A 15,322-nucleotide genomic window follows, 5' to 3' on the forward strand; every position below is an offset into this window, starting at 1 on the left:
AGCCGTTTCAGCTTTTTATCCGGCTTATAAGCAGCTTTTCAGCCGGTTTAGAAGCTGAAGCGAACAGGCCCGTAGGTATCTTAGTTCCTGGGACCTTAGCAATTCCAGGCTGCCCTAGTTTACTGGGGACCAAAGCTTACATTACTACATGTTCCTTTTTCCTGTTCAGTTCCATGATGCTGTGGCATCATGATGTGAAAGCAATGTATTGATGAGTCCTGAGAGAGAATAGATATATAGTTCTGTGTGCTCGTTGAATCATGTTTCGCATGATAGCAGAATGATGCTCTGTGAAAGCCTTTTGCGAAATCGGATAATATATTTCATGGGAAGGCTTCAACCAAAGTGCAACAGAAAGTGAAAGTGTGCACAAAAAGAGTGACCCATGGACTAATTTTCGTCCTGGTTTCTGTTTTATGAAAAAAAAAGGTAATTAACATAACGTAATCAACAAAAAGAATGAAACAAATCAAAAGCGAAAGGGAAAAAAAAGGGCTCTAATGCTATATACATAATGTCGCTCTCCAGTATAAACAGTTCCTCATCCACTCATTTCTCCTCTTCCCCGGTTCTCACAGCCATATACCCTGCTCTGCATCTGCCAATTACTCTTCGCGGCTCGTGACTACTGCCTCCTAATTGACAGGCCAAAACAAAATTTCTTCGTCCATCCGTGACGAGCCAGACAGAAGCGGAATGAGATGTAACAACATTCATCCGTGATCCGTCCGTGGTTTATTGGCAGCTAGCGAACCGTGACCGCCGGACGAAGACGCCCATGAACTGGCAAGCCCCTTCCAACAACTTCCCTGCATTGGTAACAACAAGATTGTTAGAAACAAAGATAGCGATAGCAAGGAGATGCCAATAAGCTGCAAGGCAGAATGATACGCAAAAGCTAGGTGCTGCCATAGAAGAAGTTTTGATCCCGTGGATATTCGCCGGCAAGGCGAGCGAGCGCAAGCTTCTCTAGGCCCAATTATCATTCCGTGGCCCAAATTTGCATAGCGAGGACCGGGGCCAGCCTGCGGTTGAGCGTACACCAGGCCCGCCCGTCCTCGTCCTCGCGTCGTCACGAGGTGACCTTGGTACCCGCGCCGCATTCCCCCGTCCGGCCGTCACACTGGCATGGCGTCGTGGGGGCCAGCTCACTGTCCGCTGCGCCATCAACGTCGCCGGCCCGCAGGGGGAGCCAGCTCACCCCTCGCTGTCCCACAAGTCGCCGCCTCCACGCGGTTTCGGTCGCCCCCGGTAACAAAAATTAATTACACTCCACGGCACCCGCGCCAGCCCGCATTTACTCACCCCCCGTTCCACTCGCTCGTCCTCCCACCAAAGGGAATGCCGTGCCTCCGCCTGCCCTACATGTGGGCCCGCCCCTCGTCCTGCCCCTCCCGTGCCACAGCTAGCCAGATTAACGGCGGGGTTAATCTTAATTAACTGCGCCGCTGGTGCTAGTGGTGGCTGGAGTACTTTGCTAGTGATTTTATTCTAATTTAACGCCCCCAAATGCTGCTGGGGATCTGATTCTTTGCTGGGTGCTCGGCCCTCGCTTCGATTCCCGGCCATGGCGTGCGGCGACGGCGACCCGCCACCGATACACCCTTTTTTTCACGGCCATTTACACTAAATCGCTAAATTTACGGCGTCGAATCTGGTGTTGAGTAAACCAAGACGAAATGTGGGTTGATTTGTAAGTGTACTGACCTCGCCGGAGCTTGGGCTTGGCGGTGGCGCCGGTGACGGCGGGCGCCCTCCTTGCGGGCTTGGCGGCGGCGGCGGCGGCGGGGGACTTCCCTCCATCCTCGACCGGCGGGAACAGCACCGCGTCGATGCCCTGCACGGAGATCCTGCCGTCGGTGTATATGTCCGGATCGAAGAGGTACGCGCTGCCCTCGCCGGCGCCGAACTTGACGGAGCCGTCGGCCTCGCGCGCGGTCACCTTGTGCGGCAGCCGGAGCGTGTCGTACCGGACCTTCCCGAACCGCCGCACCGCGTTGTACATGCTCTCCTCCGTCTGGTACTCGGGCACCATGTGGTAGTAGAGGATGTCCTCCGGCGACCCCGGCTCGGAGAGCTGGTCCGTGGTGAGGCGCGCCATGGCCTCGTCGTTGGGCGCGAGCACGGTGAGCACGTACCCCTCGGAGACGAGGCGGCCCATCTCGGTGGCGAGGGAGGTGAGGTTGACGAGGATGTCGGCGAGCTCGTTGTACCCGCCGTACAGGAGGAGGGTCTGGATGAAGTCCTTCACCTGGCTGTGCCCGTCGAAGTGGTGCTTCCCGGACCCGGGCCCCGGGGCCGGCGCCGGCGCGATGGAGGGGCCGGGAGCCATCGCGTCCCAGACGGGGAGGATGGGAGTAGCGCCGAGCGGGACGGGAGGGGCGGGCTTCTTCAGGCGGTGCGTGCGCGGGTCGACTTCAGGGGCGCCGGTCGGGAGCACGGCGGAGATGGCCGCCAGGCTGCGCCGCCGGTTGAAGGCTTCCTGGACTGAGCGCGGGACCAGGAGCCGCTCGATGCCGTGAATCACGCCGTCCGGGCGCACCACCGCGTCCGGGTGCGTCACCGCCGCGCCGCCGACACGCACTGCGCCGTCGGGAGCGGTGGCGAGCTCCAGCGGCTCGCCGGCGAGCGTCTGGTGGGACTGGGAGGAGGAGGAGGAGAGCTTGTGGACGCGGGATGGGAGGACGTGGAAGAGGAGGAGGGACTGGAGGGCGCGCAGGTTGCGGGGCTCGAGGAGGAAGCGGTGGAACTCCGGGTCGAGGTCCCGCTCGAGGGCCTCGTTGCGGGGCGCGAAGATGGTGACGTTGCCCCGGCCGACGGCGTCCTCGAGCGCCTGCAGGAGCAGGGCCTTCTCCACCAGCTCCGCCAGCTCCGTGTAGCGCGAGTCCAGCAGCGCCACCAGCACCGAGTTGGAGCTCACCCCCGTGCTTCCGCTGCTGCTGCCTCCCCCACCGCTAGACGCCGCCGCGGCGCCGGTGGCGGCCGAAGGGGGCGGCAATGCGGGCTTCTGCGGCTGCTGCTGGGGCTGCTCCGCTGCCAATGCCGCCGCGGCGAGGGAGAAGAGTAATAGGAGGAGGAGCGGTAGGGCGCGGCGGCCCATGGCGGCGGCGGCGGGGGTGGTGTGGATTGGGCGCGTCGGTGATGCGTGGATTGTTGAGAGAGAGAGGGGCGAGTCAAGTGAGGACGAAGACTGAGAGGAGGTGGGGCTATATGCGAAGGGAGGACGCGTGGGAGGGAGGCCGGTACAGGCTGGCAGGTGGGGCCGGGGGGCGAGGCCGTCGGTGCGCGGATGCACTGCACGCCTCGTGAGAGCTACACGTTTCCCACCTCTCTGTGCATTTTCTAATCATTCTTTCGAGAAAAATAATCATTTTTCCCTTGTCGTTTGTTATAGGACAGCAGATTGGTTGGTGATGAGGTTTGCGTGTGATGTACTAGGCTGGCTTGCGTCGGGGCTTTCCGCTAGGGCGCGCGCCGAGCAAGCGAGGTGGAGCTTTTCTGCGCTTTTGGCTTGTGCCCTTTTTGACCTTGCCTTTTCTTTTTTTTGTTTTCTCCTTTTCTTTTCTTTTAACTGTAGCCAATTGACCACGGGCAGGTTTACGCAACTGTACGAACCTACAGGGAGGAGATGTCACAAGGTGGACGACGAAAAAGTTAGAGGATTGGTAGCTGCGAGGAATTGCTCTCTTCTGTTTTTTTTTTTTTTTGCGATTAGAGTTGCTTTGTTTGGAATCTATAGAGATTAGAGAGATGTTATTCTGCAACCGTCTAGAAGCAACACTCGTATGAGTCTGTGCATTTGTGTAAACACAACTGCTAGCATTGTTCCCAGCAACTGCTAGCATTCGTTTTGGGACAGTGATAACTAACTAGGTGAAGGCCACCAAAGAGAAGAGGTCTCATTTCTCCGTTGCAGGTGAAAACGACGACGCATGTGTTAAGTTGGGCGTGCATGCATCGCTGATCGCTCCCAACCCATCTGCCATGCTGAGACGTTGATTATCAGCGAACTAATAATGGTTGGACGATCCCAGATTAGTCAAAGCTCGCTCCGACGAACGGCGCCGCGCGTCCACACGCGCATCACATGATGAGCCAGCCGGAGCCCATCGTCCTACAACCGCCACCATTTGCTTCGTGATTAAGACGGTACGTAGCTGCCGCCTGAACTAATAACAAAAATGCTTTCGGCTGTGCCGCGGGACTACACGTCTACACGTACGGCCGCTGCAAGGTGGAATGCAGCTCCGGAAGTGGTTCGTACTTTTTTTTTAAGAACAGGAGCATACTTCTACTGATTATATATTAAATAAAAAAACAAAAGAGGATTACAGTGTCTGGTCAAAGCCAACAGCAAAAAGGACAAAACAACCTAAGAGAAGGAAACGAAAGGAAATAGGAGCAAACAGAAAATTACGGAGAAAGCAACCAAGCAGACATGGAGGGAATCAGAGAGCGTTTGGCCTTATGGAGAACTACGAGAAAGAATTCTTCCATGAATTTCCTTTTGCAGTTGTCAACCCTTAGTGCGATGCTATGAAAGGTCCAGTCATTCGTTACTGACCAAATGCTTCAGGTCATCAGCATAATAATTTTCATGAAAAAGGGGACTTGCAACCTGTTCCTGATAAGGGTTAAAATCTGCAGGAGGGCCTTGTGGTTATAACTGAAACTCCAATGGTTGCCCAACATACTTTGGTAAAATTACATCTCATAAATAAATGGGAGGCGGTCTGAAGCTTCTAGAGTGAAACCAACAGGATTTTCGTTTCTGAGAATCCGACTTCTTGTAACCTTATGATAGTCCTTGGATCAGTAGCTATCATGTACAGAACTCATTTCAGCATAATATCATTTTCATACAACGAAATCAGAGTACAAAATTGAATATGTACATCCAAAACAATTCGGAATACGAATATGGTACAAGCCCCTTGACTAAATGACAAGTAGAAATCCTGCGAAGCGGTAGCTAGGGCTTTAAGTCTTCATCTCCAATCCTCACCACAGGCATTCTTGAGCGAAGCGACACATCCCTTCTCTTCACGATTTCTTCGTGACCGAACCTGCACTCCAAGTCCAAACCTGCACACTTACGAACTGTCCCCAAGGAATAGGACAGGTGCACATCACTATACGTATATCCGCAAGCTTTAAGTGGCCTAATACTAGTAATCAAAAGTAGTCAAGGAATAGACTCGCGTTTTCTATGCAGCAGCAAGCATAAAGAATATACTTCAATAATTATCAACCCATCTCTCATCACATCGGAAACACCTGCCTCGACAGGGTCCCTATCACCATCATCCTATCTCCGAACTAGGGTCAACGAACTAGGGTCAACGCAAAGACTCCCTCTCTTCGCGTCTCAACAATCACAACCGGATCCTAAAGGGAAAGAGAGCAGCTTCCCCTCTTCCCGACTACAATTGCGGCTCACAATACTCACAAGTAGCTAGGGGGTAGAGATTTCCCAAAGCATAAGGAACGAACATGTCATGGGGATGTCCATGATTGAGGACACGGCTATATGTATAGTTTTAACTCTGCAGAGTGTGTACACCTGGACCCATCTCGGAGTGAGACAGTCGGAGATCAGCTGACTGAACAACACCCTAGTAGACAAAGAACCTAGTAGTTACGATACCACCCTACATCCGGGCTCGGATGCGGTCCCCCACAGAATACCACCCCGGGAACTGTGAAGCACTCCTACCGTGGCCAGTCGGGGGCAAAAGCAAATCAGGGGGCAAAAGGTAAGCACCACTCTCCCTACACTGATACTTTATCCTACAATAGGTATGGTACCATACTTGCAAGTCTCAGCCCGAGCCTAAACCCATAGTTGGCGAGTGGTGTGCACGTTTAACATATTCCCATGAACAAGTTGATCCTCTAGGTTTCAGACCTGTGCGAGCTCCTAATTTTCAAAAGCGTCTCCACAACGTGATCCACAACTACACCCATAACAGGTATCACCACTAACTCCTATGCTCCTCAACTATGTACTCGCAATAGGTACAAAATAGGGAACGCCCGAGAGCGGACCCCAAGTCCCTAATCCGAAGGTTGGGTTGTGTAAAGCTCACCCCTACCAAGTCCCCAAAACACCTTCTCTTGTCAGTTTTATCGCACTCACGCTAAGAATCCTAATCACTATATCTTGTACACATGCAAGCATCGCATAGCGTATACACACGCGTATATGGTATAGTAGTTGGACAATCAAGGTATAAGACTATGCAAGGTTCATCCCATCATGCGAGAAATAAAGTGCTAGCATACTAATTAAGCAATTCCTAATGGGTATTCAAGTCGAAATGGGTGTGAACCTGAGTAGTCTTCCTCCTCGTAGTAGTCCTCATACGACTCCGGCTCTGGGTTCAGCTTCGAGTCTCCGGCAGCTTCTATTTACGCAATTACCATAATTATTGGGGGTCTAATTGCAAAGAAAACCTAAAAGAGATCCAAGTGTGGTGTTTAGACCCGGCAACCTACTGAGGGGGGTGCCCGAGGTAGTGTTTTGGTTAGTGGGGCTCGTCGAGATCAGGAACTCGAAGGTAAACGCAGACACACAATTTAGACAGGTTCGGGCCGCTAGATTGCATAATACCCTACGTCCTGTGTGTTGGTTGGATCGAATTACTTTGGAGTGGGTCCCTGCCTCGCCTTATATTGTCGGGGGTAGGGTTACAGGTCGGTTGGTTACAAGAATACTAGTCAGATACGACTAGAGGAGTTCTACTCTTATTACAACGAGTACTTTCCTAATCCTTGACTAGTTCTTGTCTTTCCATGTAGACTACGCCACCCTGCACTATGGTCTCCATGTCAGATGCGTCTCGATGTCCAGCCCCATATTTAGGACTGTCCAAACTTTCTGGTGGGCCCATAGATATGCGTATGACAAGCTCCTGAGTACTTTTTAGTCAAATGCAGCAGTTTCGAGTACTTTTGTAGACTTCACCGACTATTTTTGGTGCTCTTCGAGTACCTCATCATCGCCAATGATATACGCCACTACAAAAATGTCATCTTAAGATACGATATATATATATATATATATATATATATATATATATATATACATAGGTAGTATAATCCTATATATATATATATATATATATATACATATATATATATCACTTTACTTAGGATCGACATATTTTTAAGATCGGTAAAGTTATCATAGTTGTTATAGTGTTGATGAACACGGCACGTCGCACGTATCACTGGAATAATAATTAGCTGAACATACGAGTAATAATGTTAAGAGGGGTAATTAAATCATGTGGAGAAGTTCTACCATAAAAATCACAACCGTACTGTTATGATGCTCCGTTCATATTTTTTTATAGGTTTCTTGTATCTCCGAGACACACCTTCGCTCCGTTCGTTCACAAATAAGCGATGTTTTAGAAAGCGTGACTCTCTAACCACTAGGATCTTCATAAATAAGTATTGTTTGTTACAATATATGTGTAACTATTGTAAAACTAATAATACCCCAACTTATCAACACACAAACAATAATACGACGAAGTAGCAGAAAAACAAAAGACAATTAATGCATGCTACTGGAGTATACGCATGCTCAATTTGTGGTAGTAGGAAACTCGCAAGTTGGAGTTCTCGGTCTTCATTTCATCAGCTTGCGTTGTTGCTGGCAAAGAAAAATTTCAGTGTCGGTGCACGCGCTTTGCAAGTTTGCATCGTGATCTGCAAACAGGCGGCAGCCATGTGGTCCAGTACCTTCTCGTCAATCATTCAGACACACCTTGTTTTCCATGACCACTATTATTCATCACTAATAAGCTAGATGTTTACATGCAAGATTTTCATGTGCTATTTAATTTCTTCAATCAAATCGAGTCGTGCACATGGCGCAATTCGCCCACTCGGACTACTGTATCTCTGAATCTCTCCCCTTTGCACGTGTTGATAGACCATTCGCAACATGGATATATAATAATGCGGTACTACTCCGTTCCAAAATACAGGTTATTTTAACTGTTCTACGTACCGGGAATTCAGGCTTGAAATCAAGTTTCTCTTTGAATTCATCTGCATTGTGTCAACGGAAGCGAGCCCATACTTTGTTAAGAATATTTATGAGGTTTTTGTATTGATCTCTTGATTTCCTCAAAGAGTTCATGATATAGACCGCGCTTCGATCAACCACGATAACATGGAGTATCCAGTGGAAGTTGTACATATATGCATAGCCAAAGCTAGTTAGTCTTATATTTAACTGCTAGTTCGAAAAAGAAAAGAGATGGGACCTTAATGCTATTCAAGCACTCAAACGTACTTTTCTTCTCTTCCTTGTTGAGAGTGTAACTGGCAGGATACAAGTAATATCCATCATCTCTCTTTTCCGGATGTAGGCCATCTCGTTGTTTCATACATTTCAGGTCTCGACGTGCTTCAATTGTATCCTTTGCCTTTCCATATGTACCCAAGAAGCTAAGCACGTTCACCCAAAGATTTTTCATCAGGTGCATCACATCGATTGCATTACGGATCTCAAGTACTTCCCAATAAGATAGCTCCCAAAATATAGACTTTTTCTTCCACATGGATGCATGTTTGTCCTCATCGTTCGGAATAGGTTGGCTACCAGAGTTCTTGCCAAACACTACCCTCACATCCTTTATCATAGAAAATACACATTTACCATTATGGTGAACGGGCTTAGTACGTTTTTCTTCCTCCCCTTCAAAATGGTTCCCTTTCTTTCTTATCGGGTGCTTAGTAGGAAGAAATTGACGATGTCCCATATACACGATCTTTCTACAGTATTTCAAATACATGCTGCAAGTATCATCTAAACAGTGCGTGCAAGCTCGATATCCCTTGTTTGTTTATCCGGATAGATTACCAAGCACCGGTCAATCATTGATGGTTACGAACAACGATGCTCGTAGATTAAAAGTCTCCTTTTTGTGCTAATCCCACACACGTACACCTTCTTTCTTCCATAACATTAAAAGTTCATCCACCAACGGTCTTAGGTAAACATTAGTGTTGTTGCCAGGTTATTTTGGGCCTTGGATAATTACCGGCATCATAATGAACTTCCGTTTCATGCACATCTAGAACAGAAGGTTGAACATACGTAAGGTCACAATCCAAGTGCTATGACCACTACTGAACTCACTGAATGGATTGAATCCATCTATACTTAAACCAAACCATCTATTCCTTGCATCATTTTCAAACTTAGGAAATTCTCTGTGAACTGTTCTCCACTAGGACCCATCAGCGGGGTGTCTGATCATTTCATCTTGCTTACATTCTTCTTTGGCCAACGCATCAATTTTGCTTGCGCCTTGTTTCTAAACAAATGCTTCAAGCACGGTACTACAGGGAAATAGCACATTACCTTCGGAGGAACTTTCTTCTTGTTGGCCTGCCCCTCAACATCATCAGGATCATCTCCCCTGATTTTATAACGCAACATTTCGCACACAGGACAAGCCTCCAATTTCTCGTATTCCTCACCACGATAGAGGATACAATCATTAAGACATGCATGTATTTTTTGTACCTTCAAACCCAGAGGGAAACAACCTTTTTCATTAACTCATCAAAACCCTTTGTCAAAAACTCTCTATTTCGAACCTCCTCGTGGAGTTGGTGGGTAATTACCCACCAATACCACTGGTTACACAAAAAAACATTTCATTCTATTTCTCCACCCCCGTCACCTGTCGCCTACCGCCTCCCCGTCGCCCGTTGCCGCCCCGCCTGCCGCCTTCCCGCCCCCGTCGTCGCCCCACTCTCGTCGCCGGCAAAAACCACCTAAGCTGGTCAAAAATCTGGCAGCACCTCCCCTATTTCACCATGAATGGATGAAGCCTAAGCTGGAGGAAATGGCTCGGGTAGGAGGAAGAAGATGCTTGATTTATAGGAGGGAAGTTAGTACCCGTTGGACAACCGGTACTAAAGGTCACCCATTAGTACCGGGTGGAGCCTCCATCCCGTACTAAAGGACCCCCAGGCACATTAGTACCGGGTGGAGGCTCCACCCGATATTAATGGGTGACCTTTAGTACCGGTTGGAGTCCCCAACCGGTACTAAAGGTGATTACGGGAGGCTAATGAGGAACTAGCCGTTAGACCCGGTACTAATGCTCTAACCAGTACTAAAGGGGATCACGGGGGGCTAATAAGAAACTACCTATTAGAGCCGGTACTAATGCTCATATTAGTACCGGTAAAAACCAACCGATATTAAAGGTTAGAATCAATGCTCAGGTTTCGTGTAGCGATACTTCACCTCAGAAGCTAACTTCGAAAACAGCTCGTGTGGCTGCTGCGAAGTGCGAATGGTGGGTCGTGTGTGGACGTGCCCACAGATCACCCGCGGTTCTCGATCCAACTGGATCATCACGTCCCCTGCGCAGTACCATCTGCAGATTCTCCACGTCGATTAAACAGGGGCACATGAGCATTTCGTTACTGCGTGGTTGCATGCTGGCGATCTAACAATAAGTGCAAATCTTTGACCAGTTGCGGGTCATTACCGCAGATACTCCCTTGCTCTCACGAGTCACAAGGTGCGAGTTATATTTGCTACTCCATCTATTTCAAAATTATATGGTGTGGTTTGACTTTACACGGTCTCAAAAACGTCACATTTGACCTATGATTTCTCTTATAATATGTCGTTTGTGCCAACAAAAGTTTACCTTCTAATATAATCACTTTCGGTAGCATAAACTTTTAATATTTTTGGACTAATGTTTGTGATAGACTAATCTGTGTTTTGTATTCTGGAACAGGGGGACTACTACCACTTTACCTTTTCTAACTATGGTTATACCACTGCACATACATCCTATACTATCAATAGGAACCCTTTCAAAAAGAATGAAAGAAAATGTTTTGATTTTGAGATTTCACCTATAATGTACTCAGCTGGGGGAAAAAACAATCTCCTACTCGAATTTGTTGAAAATCCACCTCTCTCTCTCTCTCAAATTCCCTAGCTCCTCGTTTATGTGAGTCAAGAAGGTAGTCGATCTGGTCCAACTAACATATGTCTTGGTTCTTTTTCCACAGGCCTTAACCCATAATGGGCCACAAAGCCCACTTCAAGTTGGAGTTATGACAGGAGCACAGTAACAACTAACATCGAGTTAGCATCAAAATCATAAAAGATTTTTTTCGCGGGAAAAATCATAGAGAAGGATTTCACACAGGTAGGAAGCTTTTTTTCTGGTATAAAGCTCTAGCATCTGCAATAAGCCCCTACACGTAATAATAACCATTATAAAAGAAGAATAAAGAGAGACAAATGAATGAAACTCTAAGCAACATAGAATCTTGAACAAAACAACATACAACACAAAACCACCTAACATTTAACATAGGATAATACTAATGGTGATATTCATCATCCTCGTCACGGTTGATGAAGACGGATGAGAAAGGAAGATTTGCGGAGCTTGCTTGGTCTCGATCAATGTGATTGGAATGATAAGTAGTTTTTATAGGGTGTTTAGTTCCACGAACTAAAGTTTAGTCCCTGTCATATCGAATATTTAGATACTAATTAGAAGATTAAATATAGACTAATTATAAAACTAATTGCATAGATGGAGGCTAATTCACGAGACGAATCTATTAAGCCTAATTAGTTCATGATTTGATAATGTGATGCTACAATAAATATGTGCTAATCATGAATTAATTAGGCTTAATAGATTCGTCTCGCGAATTAGCCTTCGTCAGTGCAATTGATTTTATAATTAACTTATGTTCAATCCTCCTAATTAGTATCGAAATGTGACATGGACTAAACTTTAGTCCATGGAACTGAACACCCCCCGGATTCCGATTTGTTTTAGAGTTCAAGGGACATAGCTCCGGTGCATATATTAGAAAACAGTACCAAAGCAGAGTTTTCAGCGTGTTTCGGGACTAAATTTTCACTCTCAAAAAAATTTGTACTTTCACTCGAAAAAATCTCATTGTGTGTATGCAGTGGTACAGTTAAGAAACGTCGAACACAATGTGGTATAGTGTACGTGAATACATTTAAGAAAAACGAATTGATGCCAAAGAATAACATCGAACAGAAAATGAATTGAATACATTCTTCTTATGATTTACTCACCCCTTGTCACATTCTAATTCAACCTGTACAGTTCAGGCCTCTTCAAAAATAAATTCAACTTTTGCTGCTCAATATATACATCTCATGCATGAACAAAAGTCAGGAAGTGACTGAAAATTAATTTTCAATACTGGGATTCGATCCGAAATAGACGAATTTTGATCAGAATCGAAATAAAATGTTCGGTCAAAATTGAATTTTTCTACCATTGCTAAGATCTATATCAGGCCACATACTCCCATAGGTATAAAACGTGAATAAACCTCCTTCGTTTTTTTAGGGGGCTACGGCAGGCAAGAAGCCAGCCTGAACGATTATATTAATATGTGAGGTTGTTACATACATGTTTTTTAAGGAGGAGTGAAGAGAAGCTAGCTTAATTTACATTGTTTCTAAAAGACATGCTCCACAACAGTAAAGAGGCCTTGGTGGCTGGATGCTTGATTCAATCCTTCCACAACAGTAAACATGCCTCCTTTGTGCCTATCTTACTTTGTAAAAAGCTAACAAACTCAAAAACATCATGCTTTGGCCGTCATCCTCCTTAGCTCCTCACCATATCTCTCTAGTTCTCCCCCACATCTTCTTTAGGAGTACTCCATTCCTAAATTTCCATCAAATTCTAGCAAAAATCTATTTCAGAATGAATTTGTTGACCAGTCAAACAACTGAATCTCAGTCTGAATTATTTGAAATTTCTGAAATTCACCCAATTCGGTGGCATCCAAAATCTTTTGCATTTCGAATAACAGAATCTGACTATAGGAGTTAATAAGAAATAAGTATAGCACAAGAATTGACACTCTCAAACAAGTTGCACTTTCACTCGCAAAGTTTCATTGAGTAAAAAACGGAAAGTGCACAGTTAGGAATTTCATCCAAAAGGTTGAGAGCAAAGAATGCTGCAAGGAATTAACACACAGGGCCGAAATCAAGAATTGTAAAAATCAGAAGACACTAGTACCTGGAGAAAAGATCAATAGTACAAGTACGCCGTCAAATCTGAAGACTGGCCGTCGTCGCCACCATCCGTACCCTGCTGCTGCGACGCTTGGGCATGCGGCTGGCCCAACGGCGGCAGAGATGAACCCATTTGGAGCCCAAGCACCCTCGCCGTCTGCCCCTGTAGCGACTGTTCGACGAGGAATGGCGCGGCCTCGCTCAGCCCCGGCGGCCGGAACGCCGCCGTCGCGCCGGAGTCCCTCCCGTGCTTAGCGTCCGCGTAGGCCGCGACATGCTGCACCACCGTCGTCGTGTTCGGCTCCCCGGCGACTCCCACCGCGTCGGCCAGCTGCTGCTCCTGCAACAGCTGTTGCACCAACGGCTGGTGCCCCAGCGAGACGCCGAGCTCTGTCTCGGAGTACTGCGCCATGGGCGCCGCGGAGGCCTGCAGCAACATCGCCATCTCCTGCTGCCTGGCCTGCTGCACGATCAATTCCTGCTCTCTGGCGAGCTCCGCCGCGGCGGCAACCTGCTGCATGATCGTTTCCTGCTCTCCCGCGAGCTCTGCGGTGGCGATCTGCGGCATGATACGCTGCTCCATGGCGACCTTCGCCGCGGCGGCTAGCTGCTGCACGATCTCCTGGGGTGGCTCGTGCCCAAGTGTGCCGAGCTCCGTCATCTGCTGGCGCATGTCCTGGTGGCCGTGCGCCAGCGTGACGTCGAGCTCCGCGTCGACGTCGTACTGCGCGGCGAGGTTGCCGTACTGAGGCGCGCCCGCGGCGAGCAGCTGCATCATCATGTCCTGCTCCGCAGCCGCCTCCGCCTCCGCCTCGGCGATCTGCTGCGCCAGCGTCGCCATCGAGTCCTGGCCGCTCGCCACCTCCGCCGCGGCGGCTGCCTGCTGATGGGGCGGCTTCTGGAGCCGCGGCGTGACGTGGAGACCCATCGACGCATAGTGCGCCGCCGCAGGGTGGTGGTGCTGCTGCGCCGCGGCGTATCGCCGTCTCATGGTGTCCAGCTCCTTGGCGAGCGCCTCCGCGGCAGCCCACTGCTCCCCGTCCAGGAAGCCGGTCCCCGCTCCGGCGAGCTGCGTCGCTGCAGACTCGTGGTGCTGCGGCGCGGCGGCCGGGGCCTGCCCCGATGCCATTGCCTCCTCCCTCGCTGCCTCTGCCGCGGCCGTCGACGACTGCTTGTCCTCCAATACCTTCTGCTGCAGGTGCCCGATCCCCGGGATGCTCGGCTCCGTCCCGGCGTGCGGCGCGGCGAGGTGGTGGCGCTGATCCACGGCCGCGGCCGGTGGCGTCAACATCGCCCGTTCACTCGCAGCCACAGCAGCGGGCGCCGGCTCCTCTGTCTCCGCCATCTGCTGGCGCGGGTACCCGTTCCCTTCCGTGGAGTCCAGCTCCGTCCCGGCCTCGGCCTGCGTCATCACCATTGTCTGCTCGCTCGACGACTCCCCTTTGGCGGCGGCGGCGGCAGCCGTGTTCTCCGTCTCCGCCACCTGCTCGTTCGTGTTCCGGCCCCCGGCGGCGTGCTTCTCCGCTTGGCGCTGCTGCCGCCACCACTCGAGGTCCGCGGCGTTCCGCACGGCCAGCAACTCGGCGTCCCGCTCCCTGGCGTGCGCCAGCGCGCGCTCGGCCTGCGCCCTCGCCTCCACCCTCGCCGCCGGCTCCGCTGCCGCGACGTCGACCGGCTCGGCCGCGGCCCCGGCGCCGAGCTCCCCGGCGATCTCCTCCCGCACGGCGTCGACCTGCTCCCGCGCCTTCTCGTTGAGCATCTGGAGAACGGCGACGTAGGAGACGCAGCCGAGCGCCGGGTCCCGCACGCGCGCCCGGGCCTCCTCGACGAGCGTCTCCGCGGCGCGGCGCCGGTCCGAGGGGAGGGACACGTCCTCCAGCATCCGGGCGACGTTGCTGGCGCCGAAGACACGGTGCACGGCCGCGAACCGGGACGTGTCGTCGCCCTCGGCCGGGAAGTAGGGCGCGAAGACGCAGCCCGGCACGCACCGGCGGCGGAGCGTCCTGCACCCCGCGCACGTGGTCTGCACCGGCTGCGCCTCCGCCTCGTCTTCCTCCGGCATCTCCGACGAGCTCGAGTAAGGGAAGGAGGGGATAGATGGTCGGGATTACAGGAGGCCGCGATAGTTACGTTTATGGTTAGTAGTTTAAACAGGGGCACGGTTTTGTAACGTAGAAGGACTGACTGCAGAGAGTAAGCAGTTGGTTACATGAGTTTGGTTCAGTCTCTTAAAGATCG

General features: G+C 50.0%; 2 protein-coding genes across 2 annotated transcripts; both read right to left on the reverse strand.

The window, feature by feature from the left end:
- Nucleotides 1–379: 379 nt before the first annotated feature.
- LOC117844909 (fasciclin-like arabinogalactan protein 15) lies at nt 380–3,189 on the reverse strand. The gene is made up of 2 exons (XM_034725757.2): nt 1,708–3,189; nt 380–809 (listed from the first exon to the last, which is right to left on the reverse strand). The coding sequence occupies exons 1-2, from the start codon at nt 3,098–3,100 to the stop codon at nt 736–738; spliced, it is 1,467 nt and encodes a 488-aa protein (XP_034581648.1). The 5' UTR covers nt 3,101–3,189; the 3' UTR covers nt 380–735.
- Nucleotides 3,190–12,855: 9,666 nt separating this feature from the next.
- On the reverse strand, nt 12,856–15,260 carry LOC117843963 (uncharacterized). Its single transcript, XM_034724758.2, has one exon. It carries the CDS (start codon nt 15,144–15,146, stop codon nt 13,101–13,103), a length of 2,046 nt encoding a protein of 681 aa, XP_034580649.1. The 5' UTR covers nt 15,147–15,260; the 3' UTR covers nt 12,856–13,100.
- Nucleotides 15,261–15,322: the final 62 nt, after the last annotated feature.

This window comes from Setaria viridis, chromosome 2, assembly GCF_005286985.2.
Source record: "Setaria viridis chromosome 2, Setaria_viridis_v4.0, whole genome shotgun sequence".
NCBI classification, from domain to species: Eukaryota; Viridiplantae; Streptophyta; class Magnoliopsida; order Poales; family Poaceae; genus Setaria; species Setaria viridis.